At 40.5% G+C, this 12,553-nt stretch overlaps 2 protein-coding genes across 2 annotated transcripts; one reads left to right on the top strand and one right to left on the bottom strand.

Annotated features, from left to right (window-relative positions):
* The first annotated feature begins 317 nt into the window (after nucleotides 1-317).
* On the top strand, nucleotides 318-5,257 carry LOC103359032 (probable histone deacetylase 1-B). Its single transcript, XM_008284208.1, has 14 exons — nucleotides 318-441; nucleotides 1,129-1,241; nucleotides 1,327-1,444; nucleotides 1,542-1,616; nucleotides 1,742-1,880; nucleotides 2,073-2,214; nucleotides 2,290-2,382; nucleotides 2,475-2,583; nucleotides 2,708-2,848; nucleotides 3,451-3,559; nucleotides 3,733-3,863; nucleotides 3,986-4,156; nucleotides 4,294-4,345; nucleotides 4,437-5,257. Exons 1-14 carry the CDS (start codon nucleotides 390-392, stop codon nucleotides 4,462-4,464), a joined length of 1,473 nt encoding a protein of 490 aa, XP_008282430.1. The 5' UTR covers nucleotides 318-389; the 3' UTR covers nucleotides 4,465-5,257.
* A 180-nt stretch (nucleotides 5,258-5,437) lies between these two features.
* Nucleotides 5,438-10,767, bottom strand: tmem54a (transmembrane protein 54a). Its single transcript, XM_008284207.1, has 6 exons — nucleotides 10,616-10,767; nucleotides 8,475-8,671; nucleotides 8,155-8,214; nucleotides 7,713-7,907; nucleotides 7,465-7,605; nucleotides 5,438-5,856 (listed from the first exon to the last, which is right to left on the bottom strand). The coding sequence occupies exons 1-6, from the start codon at nucleotides 10,626-10,628 to the stop codon at nucleotides 5,719-5,721; spliced, it is 744 nt and encodes a 247-aa protein (XP_008282429.1). The 5' UTR covers nucleotides 10,629-10,767; the 3' UTR covers nucleotides 5,438-5,718.
* Nucleotides 10,768-12,553: the final 1,786 nt, after the last annotated feature.

Genomic DNA, 12,553 nt, shown 5'->3' with positions numbered 1-12,553 from the left:
AAACTTGTAAATATGTAAGCTTGATACACAGAAATTAGTTTTAGGGGTGTAATCAATGACCAGAGAGGGGCTTTAATATATCATTTGAATGCAGGGCCTTTGTTTTAAATGATGTTATTTTTGTTTTTAGAAAAATAGGGGCTCTAATTTCTTGTCCCATCACTAATAATTAAAAAACAAAGGTGAATGATTTCCACTGTCAACACGACCACATCCAGTCAACAGGAGCACTCACTGAGCGGACAGCGTCGCTCTGTCGCCCCCTGTCGGCGGCGGCCAGCATCACCTCCCATAGACCGTCCGCGATGCAAACTCTCCGCCTCTCGTCGCTGTTGTCTCCTGCCGTGTGTGTGTGTGCGCGGTGAAAGCCAGCCAAAAAGGACTAAAAAATGGCGCTTACTTCCCAAGGAACAAAGAAAAAAGTTTGCTACTACTATGACGGTGAGTACTAACGCCCCTGCAGCCCACACAGCGGACGCACCGGTGAACGAAATCCGCCACTTTTTGCACCGACAAAAGGTTACGGTTTCTTTCACCTCTTGCTAACCTGGCACGTTAGCTAACGCAGCTAGCTTGAGTTGCTCGCATCATCTCAGCCTGGCACAATGTCGGCGGGTCCACACGGAGAGTTAATGCCCAATAATGTGCGCTCCGTTTCCCTAAATGCGTAGGTTACCGGTAAATTACCGTGTTGAGCCCTTTTAACCGGCGGCTGGCACTTTAACTGGGTTAGTTACCGTTACTAGCTAGCGTGCTAACAATGGGGATATGAGTTCTTTATTGTCGCCGCAATTAGTTAACACGGAGCTAACAATGAAATAGCCCGCCGTGCTACATTCAAATGTGCATAGTTGTGGGGGGTACAAAACGACATTAAGTGATGTGTTCCTGTGTGTAGGTAGTTTGTTTGCATTATTTCAGTATTTTGAATGAAACGAGAGCGAGAAGTCTCCCAACAGACGTGCAGGGTAGTAATACTGAATTCCTTCACTACCTCCTTAGTGCATCAGTATAGTCTGCGCAGAACAGTGTTTACTTCAGTTTGCATTGCCCTGTTGATATTATAAAGATAAAATAAACTAACACTTATTTTGTTTTTTTTTTTCTTTTTATTTGCTCTCTTCACAGGTGATGTTGGAAACTATTACTATGGTCAGGGGCATCCCATGAAGCCCCACCGAATCCGCATGACACACAACCTGTTGCTCAACTATGGCCTCTACAGAAAGATGGAGATATACGTATGTGAAGTTACACACTGCATAATCAGATAACCTGACTTCAGTGAGAATTTGCTGTGGATCTAAGTTGTCCTCTGCGTTTCAGCGTCCACACAAAGCCAGCGGAGAGGAGATGACCAAGTACCACAGCGATGATTACATCAAATTCCTGCGTTCGATCCGGCCGGACAACATGTCAGAGTACAGCAAGCAAATGCAGAGATGTAAGTGTGCTCACAGAGTAATACAGATGACGTTAATCACAACTGTAATTTTGAGCAGCAACAAGACTTTGGTTAATTCTGTGCTGTTGCTTTGCAGTTAACGTGGGAGAGGACTGCCCGGTGTTTGATGGTTTATTTGAGTTCTGCCAGCTCTCAGCAGGGGGCTCCGTTGGTAAGTTGTCTTTATTTAAATATTTCTCATACAGACATGCTGCGTTGGACTGTGATCGTGCCCCAGTAGTCTGTTAAATTCAGTAGAAACAGACTCCTAATTCTTGCCTCCTCGCTGTGCTCCAGCTGGTGCCGTGAAGTTGAACAAACAGCAGACAGACATTGCTATCAACTGGGCTGGAGGCCTGCATCACGCCAAGAAGTCAGAGGCCTCTGGGTTTTGCTACGTGAACGACATCGTACTGGCTATTCTGGAGTTACTGAAGTGAGTACAAACCCCAATTCAGCAGCTCAAATGCAGTTTTATTTTGACTAAGTGGATGAAAGTCGACGCAGATTGATGGTGGATTGAGTTTCTCTCCCAGTAAATGATAAATATGTAGTTTCAAATATTTCCAAGACCACAAGTCCGTGGATGAAACATTTCTAAACTCCAAGATTGTTCTCCTTTCCACAGATACCACCAGAGAGTTCTGTACATAGATATCGACATCCATCATGGAGACGGTGTTGAGGAGGCCTTCTACACCACAGACAGAGTCATGACTGTGTCCTTCCACAAATATGGAGAGTACTTCCCTGGCACCGGTGACCTCAGGGTACGTCTTTAATAAATACAATTTGAAATTTCAAGCAATGATACAGCAAGTTGACCCTTGTGTTATTCTCTGCAGGACATCGGTGCTGGAAAGGGTAAATACTACGCTGTGAATTACCCACTGAGGGATGGGATTGATGATGAGTCATATGAAGCCATATTCAAACCTGTGAGTAGATAAAATCAGTTGTGCTTTGATAGTTGGGATCTCCTTTGATGTACAGAGACATTCTTGAGAGCTGATGATGTTTGTTTGTGTAGATCATGGCCAAGGTAATGGAGATGTACCAGCCCAGTGCAGTGGTCCTCCAGTGTGGAGCCGATTCTCTGTCAGGGGACAGGCTTGGCTGCTTTAACCTCACTATTAAAGGTAAGACAGCGGAAAAATGTCTCCATTTATGAAGCAGATTGGTTTGAAAGTCTCTTGTTATGTTTTACTAAGAAACCACAGTGTTTGCTTCCTGTTTTTAATTGTTTTTCCACACTGTGTTTAGGCCATGCCAAGTGTGTGGAGTACATGAAGAGCTTCAACCTGCCGCTGCTCATGCTGGGAGGAGGAGGCTATACCATTCGTAATGTGGCACGCTGCTGGACATACGAGACTGCCGTAGCTCTGGACAGCTCCATCCCTAATGGTGTGTCTTTATGCCCTGGTTGCACTGAATAATTGATCTGAATAGTGGTGGTAATTAAAAACTTAAACAGTACATATATAGAAAACATTAAAAGATTAAAGGTTATCAGAAATAAAATAGATAAAACTAATGATTTGTTAATTGATACAAGTAGATTACATTTTTTGTTAATCTATTATAAAAAGCTTCTTAGACGTAGTGATTAACATACATCCCCAGTTTTTTAAAATCATGTAGGTTGAATATCTTTTTTTTTTTTTTTTTTAATACACAATATAACACAACAACAGCAGCTATTTCAGGGTATCTCTTTTGGCTGTGCTAACTTGTCAACGCAGGTCTTAGTGACTTTTTATGGGTACATGATGTATTAACCAGTACACGAGTACACATTACTTGTTGAACTGGTGTTGAACTACATCAGAAGACCGTTTTGTCATAGACAGAATGTTTGAATTTGTTGATTTGAAATTTTAAAGTCTCATAGAAGGTGATAAAAGTAACCTCATTTGAATTATTTGCAGCAGCTGCAGCCTAAAAGTATTTAAAGGATTTCAATAAAAATGCACATCGATCTTTAAAACGTTCTCTCAACTCCGCAGAGCTCCCATACAACGACTACTTTGAGTACTTTGGACCAGACTTCAAGCTGCACATCAGCCCCTCCAACATGACCAATCAGAACACCAATGACTACCTGGAGAAGATCAAGTGAGCCCATGAAACTGTTCTCTGATTTGTTTGAATATGTGTTATGAAATGCCAGGTTACATACCGCACAGCATCACCAGAGTCCTCGTTCATTAGTTCAGGCAGCTTTTGTGTCTCGTGTAATTTTGTTTTTGTTAGTGGTTAGTATAATAAACCTGAATTCTGTCCTTTAGGCAGCGCTTGTTTGAGAACCTGCGTATGCTCCCTCACGCCCCCGGAGTTCAGATGCAGGCCATTCCAGAGGATGCTGTGCAGGAGGACAGTGGAGATGAGGAGGAGGATGATCCCAACAAACGCATATCAAGTAGGAACTTCTGACATAGTCACACTCCCACACTGACCACAGATCAGGTGTCTTGCTGTTCATGCTGGAGAACAGCAGGGTAACGTGTTTTAATCTTTGCCCTGTCATCTGGCAACATCCAGTCCGTGCTCACGACAAGAGGATAGCCTGCGAGGAGGAGTTCTCTGACTCAGAGGATGAAGGTGAAGGTGGACGCAGAAATGCAGCCAGCTTCAAGAAAGCCAAGCGAGCCAAAACCGAAGGAGAGAAAGAGGGAGAAGAAAAGGAGAAGAAAGGTGAGGAGGAAACAAAAGGTATCTATTATTTTTTTTATTCTCATTTCATCCTTTGCATATTATTTTGTAAGATTTTATTTTAAGTAAGATCTTATAAAACACAAACTGGGTGTTTTTATGATGGCTACGAATGTGTTTTTTTCCCTGCATTATAGAAGTAAAAGAAGAAGAGAAGGTGCCAGAGGAGGAAAAAATGGACACATCAAAGTGAGAAAACACAGCACACACATATTGCCCAAGCTGTCCAGGGAGTGGCTGATTGGCGGCGTTAACCATTTCCTTACTCTGGGTCCTTTAGGCCAAAAGAGGAGTCCAAGACACCCTGAGGTCCTCTGCACCCAGCGATGCCAACGCAACAGATCAGATCTTAAAGCAAGATTTTTTTGGATCAATCATCTTTCCAGGCTGCTGCAGTGGAACTCAGTGAAGGACTGTAAATGTAAACTGGGATCTCATTCCCTCACATTGGGATGGGGATCCAAACATTTTAGGTTTGTGTTTTTCTAGGACACCTTTTCAATCTTGCAGTTTATGGACTGAAGTCAAACCGAGTGTTTTTGAGTATTGGTTTTGTATACGTTCTCTTCACTTTTTTTGTGCTGGATCTTTTTATGCTATGAAACTTGCTTTTTCCTTATGAACTGTAAAAATGGCTTAGCACATGTCTGCTTTTTATATATCTGATGGATTTAATTTATTTAAATCATAGATATTTTTGGCTACTTTGTTTTATGTCTTTCGGTCCCACTTTTGTCCCGTGCCTTTGAATATGTAGTTGAAGCATGTTGGAACAATAGATCATTTTCTGTAATATATTTGTGGTCTTGCCTGCCTAGGTCAGTGAGAGGGTTTCCATTTTCCTTAATAGCTTTTACATGGCACAGTGTAAGCAAATTACACTCTTATATTTTAGGTTATGATTTAGCATGTATCCTTCACAGACACATGGACGTAGTTTGCAAATTTGTGAGACTCTAGTCCTGTCAAATGATGCCTGTTGGACTTAGATTCCCTTAAAATTTGGACTTGAATGTCCAATGGGAGGCAAGACAAATGTCTAAATTCATTGTTGTATATATTTGTATTCTGAAAACATCAGTAAAAGTGTTCCACAAAAAAGTTTGCAAACGTCATTGAAATCTGACTGATCCCAGTGTGTGTTGACCACGCTTTGAATGCCACATTAAGTTCTATGTTGAATTAAATCTACTTTTTATAGGATTGATATTGTTAAACTTCCTGTCTGGTCTCATCAAGTGATGAACACAACTCAGTTTTAAATAACTCATGAACTCAACATACAGGAGACAGCGCTCTCTATTTTCAAGACATCAGTACAAATTAAAACATTTCAAACCAAACCAACAGCAGTATTTTACGAGATTTAAAAAAATATTTCCCATTTTGATACAGAGGGAAATGAAAGGCCTTTGCTTTTGCTCAGCTCAAGTCCAACAAATGCCTTCTTTGGACATCTCAGGTGTAACAGACACATGCTACAATACACACTCACAGATGACATTGCATTTTATCCAGTTGAGCCCAGCACTTTGCAACCGATCTAATTAGGCTTAGCTGGTTCAGAGCCATTCACTCTGCTCCACTGCAGTGCTGTCGTCCAGCAGATCATCCTGCTCTGCAGGCTCAGCTTCAGCCTCTGGGTCTGGGTCTGGTGCTGGAAGTGGTGTTGAGCTTTCAACGCTCCTCTTGATTCGCACCTGAAACGTTACATAAAGTGTCACTTTTATTGAAGAGCAGCGTTAACCCAAGATGACAGAGTTACGACCTGACTGATCCAACCAGCTGAGTACATTCATATTGCTCTTAAATGTTTTGAAAACCTTTCACAGCATGGAGCAGTAACAGGAAGACTTTGCTGTGAAGCACCAAATGTCTGTCTACACTTGCAATGTCAAGAGAAATCTACAAAAATAGAATTAATGCTATTGCCTGCACAGTTACCAGATGTTGTCCACATGTGGAAGATTTTGAACCAACGGGTTAGACAGGACTCTCTGATACCATCATCAAAACACCAAATGAAGGACTAGGGTTTGTGAGAATGCTGTTCATTCCTGCTGTAGAGTTCCAGGCACTTGCGAAACCAATGCTGAGAAACAATGCAGCTGTTCTGTAATTGCATGATGACTCAACTCCTTATTAAGAAACTTTGTGTTTGTTTTTCCTTTAATTTGTCACTCATCTGTGTTAAAATATAGCAAAACACAACCATTTGTCATCTCTCAGATAACCTTGAAGAAAAACTTGAGCAGCTAACAACATCAACTATCCCATTACATGACTCTACAAGAGCTGTGACCACAGGAAAGTGGTGAACAGCTCAAATAGTGAGTGACTTGTTATATCATGAGCTGTCGTACAACAACACATACAAGGTGTTTACCACAGAGTTTGAAGCTAATTTGAATACAATAAAAAAGCAGCATTCTAGCATGTTTTAAGCTGAAATATTTGACAATAAAGCAGGCCATTCATTGAGATTATATCAGGCCAGGAACTGTCTGTGCCAGTGATATCCATCAGTTAGGATGACAATTTGATGTGCTTTTCAAACTGCAAAGTTGCAGACAATAAACTCAGTGTCTCTAATGTGTTTTTTTTTCCAGTTGACTACTTTGATTTCACTTTCAAGATGAAACCATGTGATTGTAGACAGAGACAGACACAGTTACCACACGGCCCTGCTCAAGTTTGCCTTGTCAGCAGGTCTGCACCACCGGCTTCCATTTGTCTGCATTAAAATCAATGTCTCACTGCTATTTGTGGATGTAATGAAACCGAGTCATTTTACTTTTAAAACTTCAGCTTGATATAAGTTGTTTTTTTTTTATGGCTTCTTAGTCACGCATTCTGATGATAATTGGTGTCATGCATTAAATTAACTCAAGTGTTGCCTAATGGTGATGATATTTTTCAGTGCAGTGTTGTTAGTCTTTTTTTAAGACATTTTTGTGCAACCTCGAACATGACTGTACAACATTTTGAGTTAGATTGTCAGACTCAGGCAGCAAAGTGCTAATTACTGCTGTCCAAACACACTTCACTTGTAGTGAGTCGAGGTAACAGCAGCCTGTGTCATTTCAAGTTTCTGTTAGGATTTTCTTGAAATTCAGGTTTTTTTTTTCATCTTTGGAAAACCCCAGTAATCACTGACCTATTTACATTTTTCAGTTGAATGTTTTGAAATTGTTCACTATAATGTGGCACAATACAGGCACATGAATCCATGCTCTTGCACACGACAAAGGAAGACACTAGCTCAGGCTAACACTGTCTACAGAGTCACCGATCCGACATCAGCTCACCCTCTTAGCCCGGATCGGCCTCCTTCTAACGCACGGACAGAGGTAGAGGAATGAAGTGCAGGCAGCAAAGCAGCGGAAGGAAAACACCATTTCCGCAACAGACATCAAGATGAGTGGCACCCACAGAATGATTGTAGTCCCCTGAATGAACATAAAGACACGTGACTGATCACTGAACACTTCTCTTTTTCAGCAGTTAACATCATTATGAAAACAGGCTTCAGGGTAAATATGTAAATCCAACTTACATAGATGCGGGTGGGGTCAAAGGGGCACTCATACGTGATGCTGGAGGAGCCAACATCCTTGTCATAAAACTTGCAGTGCGTTAGCAGGCCCCATCCTTTATTCAGAATGGCTTTCACCATAGAAACTGACAATCCTAAGGTGGAGGCAACCGCCAGGAGGCCTGAGAGGAAGCTGAAGATCAACAGGACCCACTGCTGCAAGGAGAACATGACATAAGTCTGTTAGGAAGTTAAAGTTGTTTTCCTCACGCGAGAAGACAAGATGTAAGAGGGAATACGGGACGTGCAGCAGGAAACACAGGTAAGTCTGCATTCCGTATTTCACAAATGTGTAATTTCAGTCAAAAACAAGGGGCAAGTTCTGACAGGCTGCAGCGAATGACTGATGAGTGCCGAGTGGAGAAGGGAGAAGCTGTGCCACAGAGAGGGGAGCAGTATTTACCAGGATCCTGTTTTTCTTGTTTTTGGAAAGAACGATGGCCGTTATTCCACTTATAATTCCCTGAAAGGACAAAAAGAAAGCTTCAGGAAGAGGGACAGATCATCCATCACGGCTAGATAATACAGTATTACTATTGAAACTGGTGCCGTTCGAGGATTGACACAATTTACACACAATGTTATCATCAGATAGTGGATTTGCGGCAGCACACTCGTAAATATTTATCTCTACTTCCTTTTCCATAGTGATTATCCGTTTCCAGCTATCATCCTCTTAGATCTTTTACCGTAAGTTCTTTTTGCATATTTCCTGCCACTTACCACCAGGCCTGCCGCAATGGCAATGACATTGGAGATGGCGTACACCATCGTCCTGGCCTGAGAGTGCACATTGATGTGTCTGAGCACAGCACCGTGCACCAGCGCTCCCAGAAGAAAGTTGACATGGCCCACCAGCACCAGCCCCAGCCCCATCTTCATCAAGGTTTTGTTGTCCTTGAGGCTGGCACAACATACTCCTGGAAGAGGAAGAGCTATGTTATTTGACCTCATAAACCTATATTAGCTTTGAGCATCGCGACATCTTCCAAAAACTAAAAGATAAACAACTAAGTCATCATTACACTGTGTGTGCAATGATCCATACTGTCTGACTGGTGTTTAAATAATCTCAAATTAGAGTAGGTAAATACAAGCTGTGTGCACACCAGTACATGTTGCTGACAGGAGCTAGTATACAAGATCAGCGAGCACCCTTTTTCAAATAAATGTGGTCTAAAAATATAGAAAGAGCTGAGAGTGCACAACACTGAGAACCTGTGTGAGTTGACTGCAGTGTGTTGTGGTTTCAGCAGAGTAAAAAGGAACCAGGACAGCGGTTAACACTCTGCGTCAGTTCTTGCGAACAAGTCATTTACCACAACGAACCCCAACCCCTGCAGAGAAGGCTGAAGATCTGAGCCACAGCATGCAGCTAAAACCTGCTGCAGCTATGGCGAATGTGGCCCGCACGGGATTGTGTTGCACTATTTTGTTCCTGCCTCTGGAGAAAGGTGAAGCACCCACTAATGGAGGCCATGAAAAGCCAATCCTTAACCAAACAAGACAAAGGTTTGGGTGGGGCATTCAAACATTCCCCCCTCCTACTTTACCAGGCCTCGGGGTCAGGTAGATATCTGCTGCTCGACTGTCTCATTCATTCCTGCTGGTGGCTGCTGTGGAACCTTTAGTGTTTTTGGTCATAATATTGTGTCTTGTGTTTGTTGCCATTCAAGTACACAATATTACACAGTGTCAGTGTCGTGTACGAACCCAAACGGAAACCCTGTGACATAATATTCATAGTATTTACTTATATACATAGTTTAATGTGATAGTATCACCAAGTGTTTTCTGGCAGGGATCTTTGGATTTGTTGAGTTTCTGTGTATATTTTTGTAGAGAAAAAAAAACTTAATTTTCAAACTAGTCATGTCATTTGGTTGGTATCCTTTTAACCACGTGTCTCCAGCTATTAAAAATCCTTTTTTATCCTTTATTATTCAGTTTCTTTTTACTAGAACTTTAAAGCAGTGTTTTTATGTTTGTTTTTGTGCTATCTGTCTATCTATCTTTGACAGGCAGTTAGAAAGATTAGGAAGTGAAAGTTATTTCCTCCTCCACAAAGACAAGATGCAAGTAGGGATAAGGGATGTGTTAACGTGTCATTTCAGTCAAAAACAAATCTATCTATCTATGAGCATATAACACACATAGTACTGTAGGGTTTAAAACTCATTACTTAATTTCATTGGGTAAAACTGTATAATAAACAACACTGTAGGCTCTTGACCCTAATATTTAAATTAGTTGGTAAATTTGCATTATGTCCTAATACAAAATCCTAATACTGGAGTTAGTGAAGTAGATTTACTTTATGTAATATTGTAGGGTCTTAAGCTTATATTGATCCTATTTCTCTGTTACAAAGCGTTTGTTCTGTGTTAAATGTGCCATATTATTAACTTTAACTTGACTAAAAGTATTATTATTAGACATGAATATTCCAGTGTGATATCGTGCTGTTATAATCTTGGGGCACTTCTTTCATCCTTCTTGGTGATATCTTATCATTTTATCTTGTTTATGTCCACAGTGATGACAGGATGTTAAGTCTCCATACGTGTGTATCTCGAACCATCTGCATCTCATGATCAACATCTATGCCACAGGTTTCACTTTTAAACTCTCAACAAAATCCCATCCTAAGGTAAGGTTTATGAACACAGCTAGTTAGACTCTACTGATATAGGGTAGGGGGGAAAACCCCCACAAAAAACAAGACAAATGCGCCAAAAACACCAAAAGCCTCCGTGTCTTCTTCACTCCCTTTCCAACTGCCCTGACCACGCCTAAACCCTTAGCACCCACCGCGGCCATGCTGTCTGTCAGTTCATTAAAAACACACATTAAAGTGAACTCACCTAAGTTCACCATGGTGCCTCGATGTCCCCTCAGATCATATTATTGCTGAAGTTGTATTAAAGTCATTATTAGCAGGGTTTTGACACCGTGCTGTTGTTGGCTCGTCGTCCTCCGCCGCCGCTGCTCACCTGCTGACAGACAGAAGCACCTGGGCGGAGGCTCCGCCCCCAACAGCGGCCCCTTGCGGTGGAAGGAGGAACAGCATCTGTCAACAGACGCAGCTCTACTCATGCCAGCTGCTCAAATGAGGACTCAGACTTCAGGATATGTAAAAAACAAATTCTATAATAGTCAGATGCTCCTCCCCCATTAATAATTCAGTGGCTTTTAGCTTCTCTAAATGCTCCTAGTATTTTATGTTTTTATTATTATTATTATTGTGGAAATTGATCTTACAAGTTGTTATCCTTTTTTCCCCCTCCCTGTTTTAGTATTTTGTGCTATTCTATTTTGTTTTGCTTATTGATCTTACAAGTTATATATCGCCTAGATTTTTCTTGAATTTTTGCATGTCCAGCACTTTTGTTACCTCAGGTTGTTTTTGCTATAAAAGTAATTTTGATTTGATTTATTAAAAACTTAAAAGGACAAAAAGGTAAAGAGCACACTGAGGCAAATTCAAAATCATACAGGAGTCTCGTGGTGTCACATTTTTAGGCGATAGTGTTTTAATTGCCTGAGAATACAGCCTGATCAAACGCTTCGCCGCCAAGCAGGAAGAGTTTATTACTGTACTGTTGGTAATTATTGATTAAAAATTATGATAAACGCTGCTGCAAGACTCCTAACTGGTATCCAAAAAAAAAAGAAATAAATCCCTACACTTGTACTCCCTGCACTGGCTACCTGTTAAATACAGAACTGATTGTAAGGTTTCCTATTTTGATTATAAAAACATACATGGGTCCAGCTTCAGATCGAGGCTGGTTGATAAGGAGGTCACGCCTTTTCAGTTCCAAAGCTCTGGAATAGTTTTCCTCTCTCAACCAAATGTTTCTCCTATAATGAGACTTTTAGAAAAAAATCCCAAAACGTACATGTTCCAATGACTTTTTGTCTCTCCAAGCGGTCTTAGTATTTTAATATTTTCTATTAATTTTCTTATAAAATTTGATTTTACAAGGTGTTGTCCTGTTTTGCCTTATTTTTTAGTATTTTATATTTGTTCATCTTTTTTATTTTTGACAAGTTGAAGTCTTCATCCTGTTTCCTGTCTTGCTTTTCTGCACATATTTTTGTTCCTGCTTGTCTTATAACACGTACAGTCAGCTCTGATTATTTTCAAACATGTTGTAAATTAACTTGATTAGCTCTGCCTGGGATTTTGACTTTATGTATTGGTCCCTAGGTATTTTGTTGTGATGAATGAAGAATTATCCCTCCTTATCACAGATGGAGAAGCTATTATGATAATTTATTTATTTATGTGAGCCTCACATGTTTAGGCCTATAGATACCTTAGCACTTAGGCTGGTGTATATACACTTTTAATGATAATCCAAATTATGCTTTGTAATCAAAATTACTGTTATACATGCAATTAATTGATAAAAGTAACTGTGGTTTTGTAATTGTACACTTTACCCTCTCTATACATGCTCCTCTGTAGGTATTTGTGCCATTTGTCTTTCTTTCTGTTATTTTTTTGGCCAATATTTTCATATAGTCTTATTTTCTAAATGTAATGATTTAATGTATATATTTTATTTAGCTCTCTAAGGAAGGAGGAGGAAAATTATAACACAAATAAAACTACTTTTAAATGAAAACATTAATTATACACACAGTTTCCTTTTTAAAGATGTTTCTAATGATAATGTAAGAAAGTCACACCAAATGTAAAGCTGGCTTGGGCATATGTAGGCAACACAATTCAGACGTTTCATCATCAGCAACACAGTTCAAGTGACTAATGCTGCTTCTGCTGCCGCCAGGGT

Source organism: Stegastes partitus, unplaced genomic scaffold (genome assembly GCF_000690725.1).
Source record: "Stegastes partitus isolate 25-593 unplaced genomic scaffold, Stegastes_partitus-1.0.2 Scaffold351, whole genome shotgun sequence".
In the NCBI taxonomy this organism is placed as follows: Eukaryota; Metazoa; Chordata; class Actinopteri; family Pomacentridae; genus Stegastes; species Stegastes partitus.
The sequence above is the reverse complement of the archived record's forward strand: the minus strand, read 5'-3'. Positions and strand labels throughout refer to the sequence as shown.

Coding starts and splice junctions, on each gene's coding strand:
- tmem54a (XM_008284207.1), bottom strand. Junction 8,215..8,474: donor CCATTGCGGCAGGCCTGGTG/GTAAGTGGCAGG, acceptor TTGTCCTTTCAG/GGAATTATAAGTGGAATAAC. Junction 7,606..7,712: donor TTGACCCCACCCGCATCTAT/GTAAGTTGGATT, acceptor ATGTTCATTCAG/GGGACTACAATCATTCTGTG.
- LOC103359032 (XM_008284208.1), top strand. CDS start 390: ATGGCGCTTACTTCCCAAGGAACAAAGAAAAAAGTTTGCTACTACTAT. Junction 1,242..1,326: donor ACAGAAAGATGGAGATATAC/GTATGTGAAGTT, acceptor TCTGCGTTTCAG/CGTCCACACAAAGCCAGCGG. Junction 1,617..1,741: donor CTCAGCAGGGGGCTCCGTTG/GTAAGTTGTCTT, acceptor GCTGTGCTCCAG/CTGGTGCCGTGAAGTTGAAC.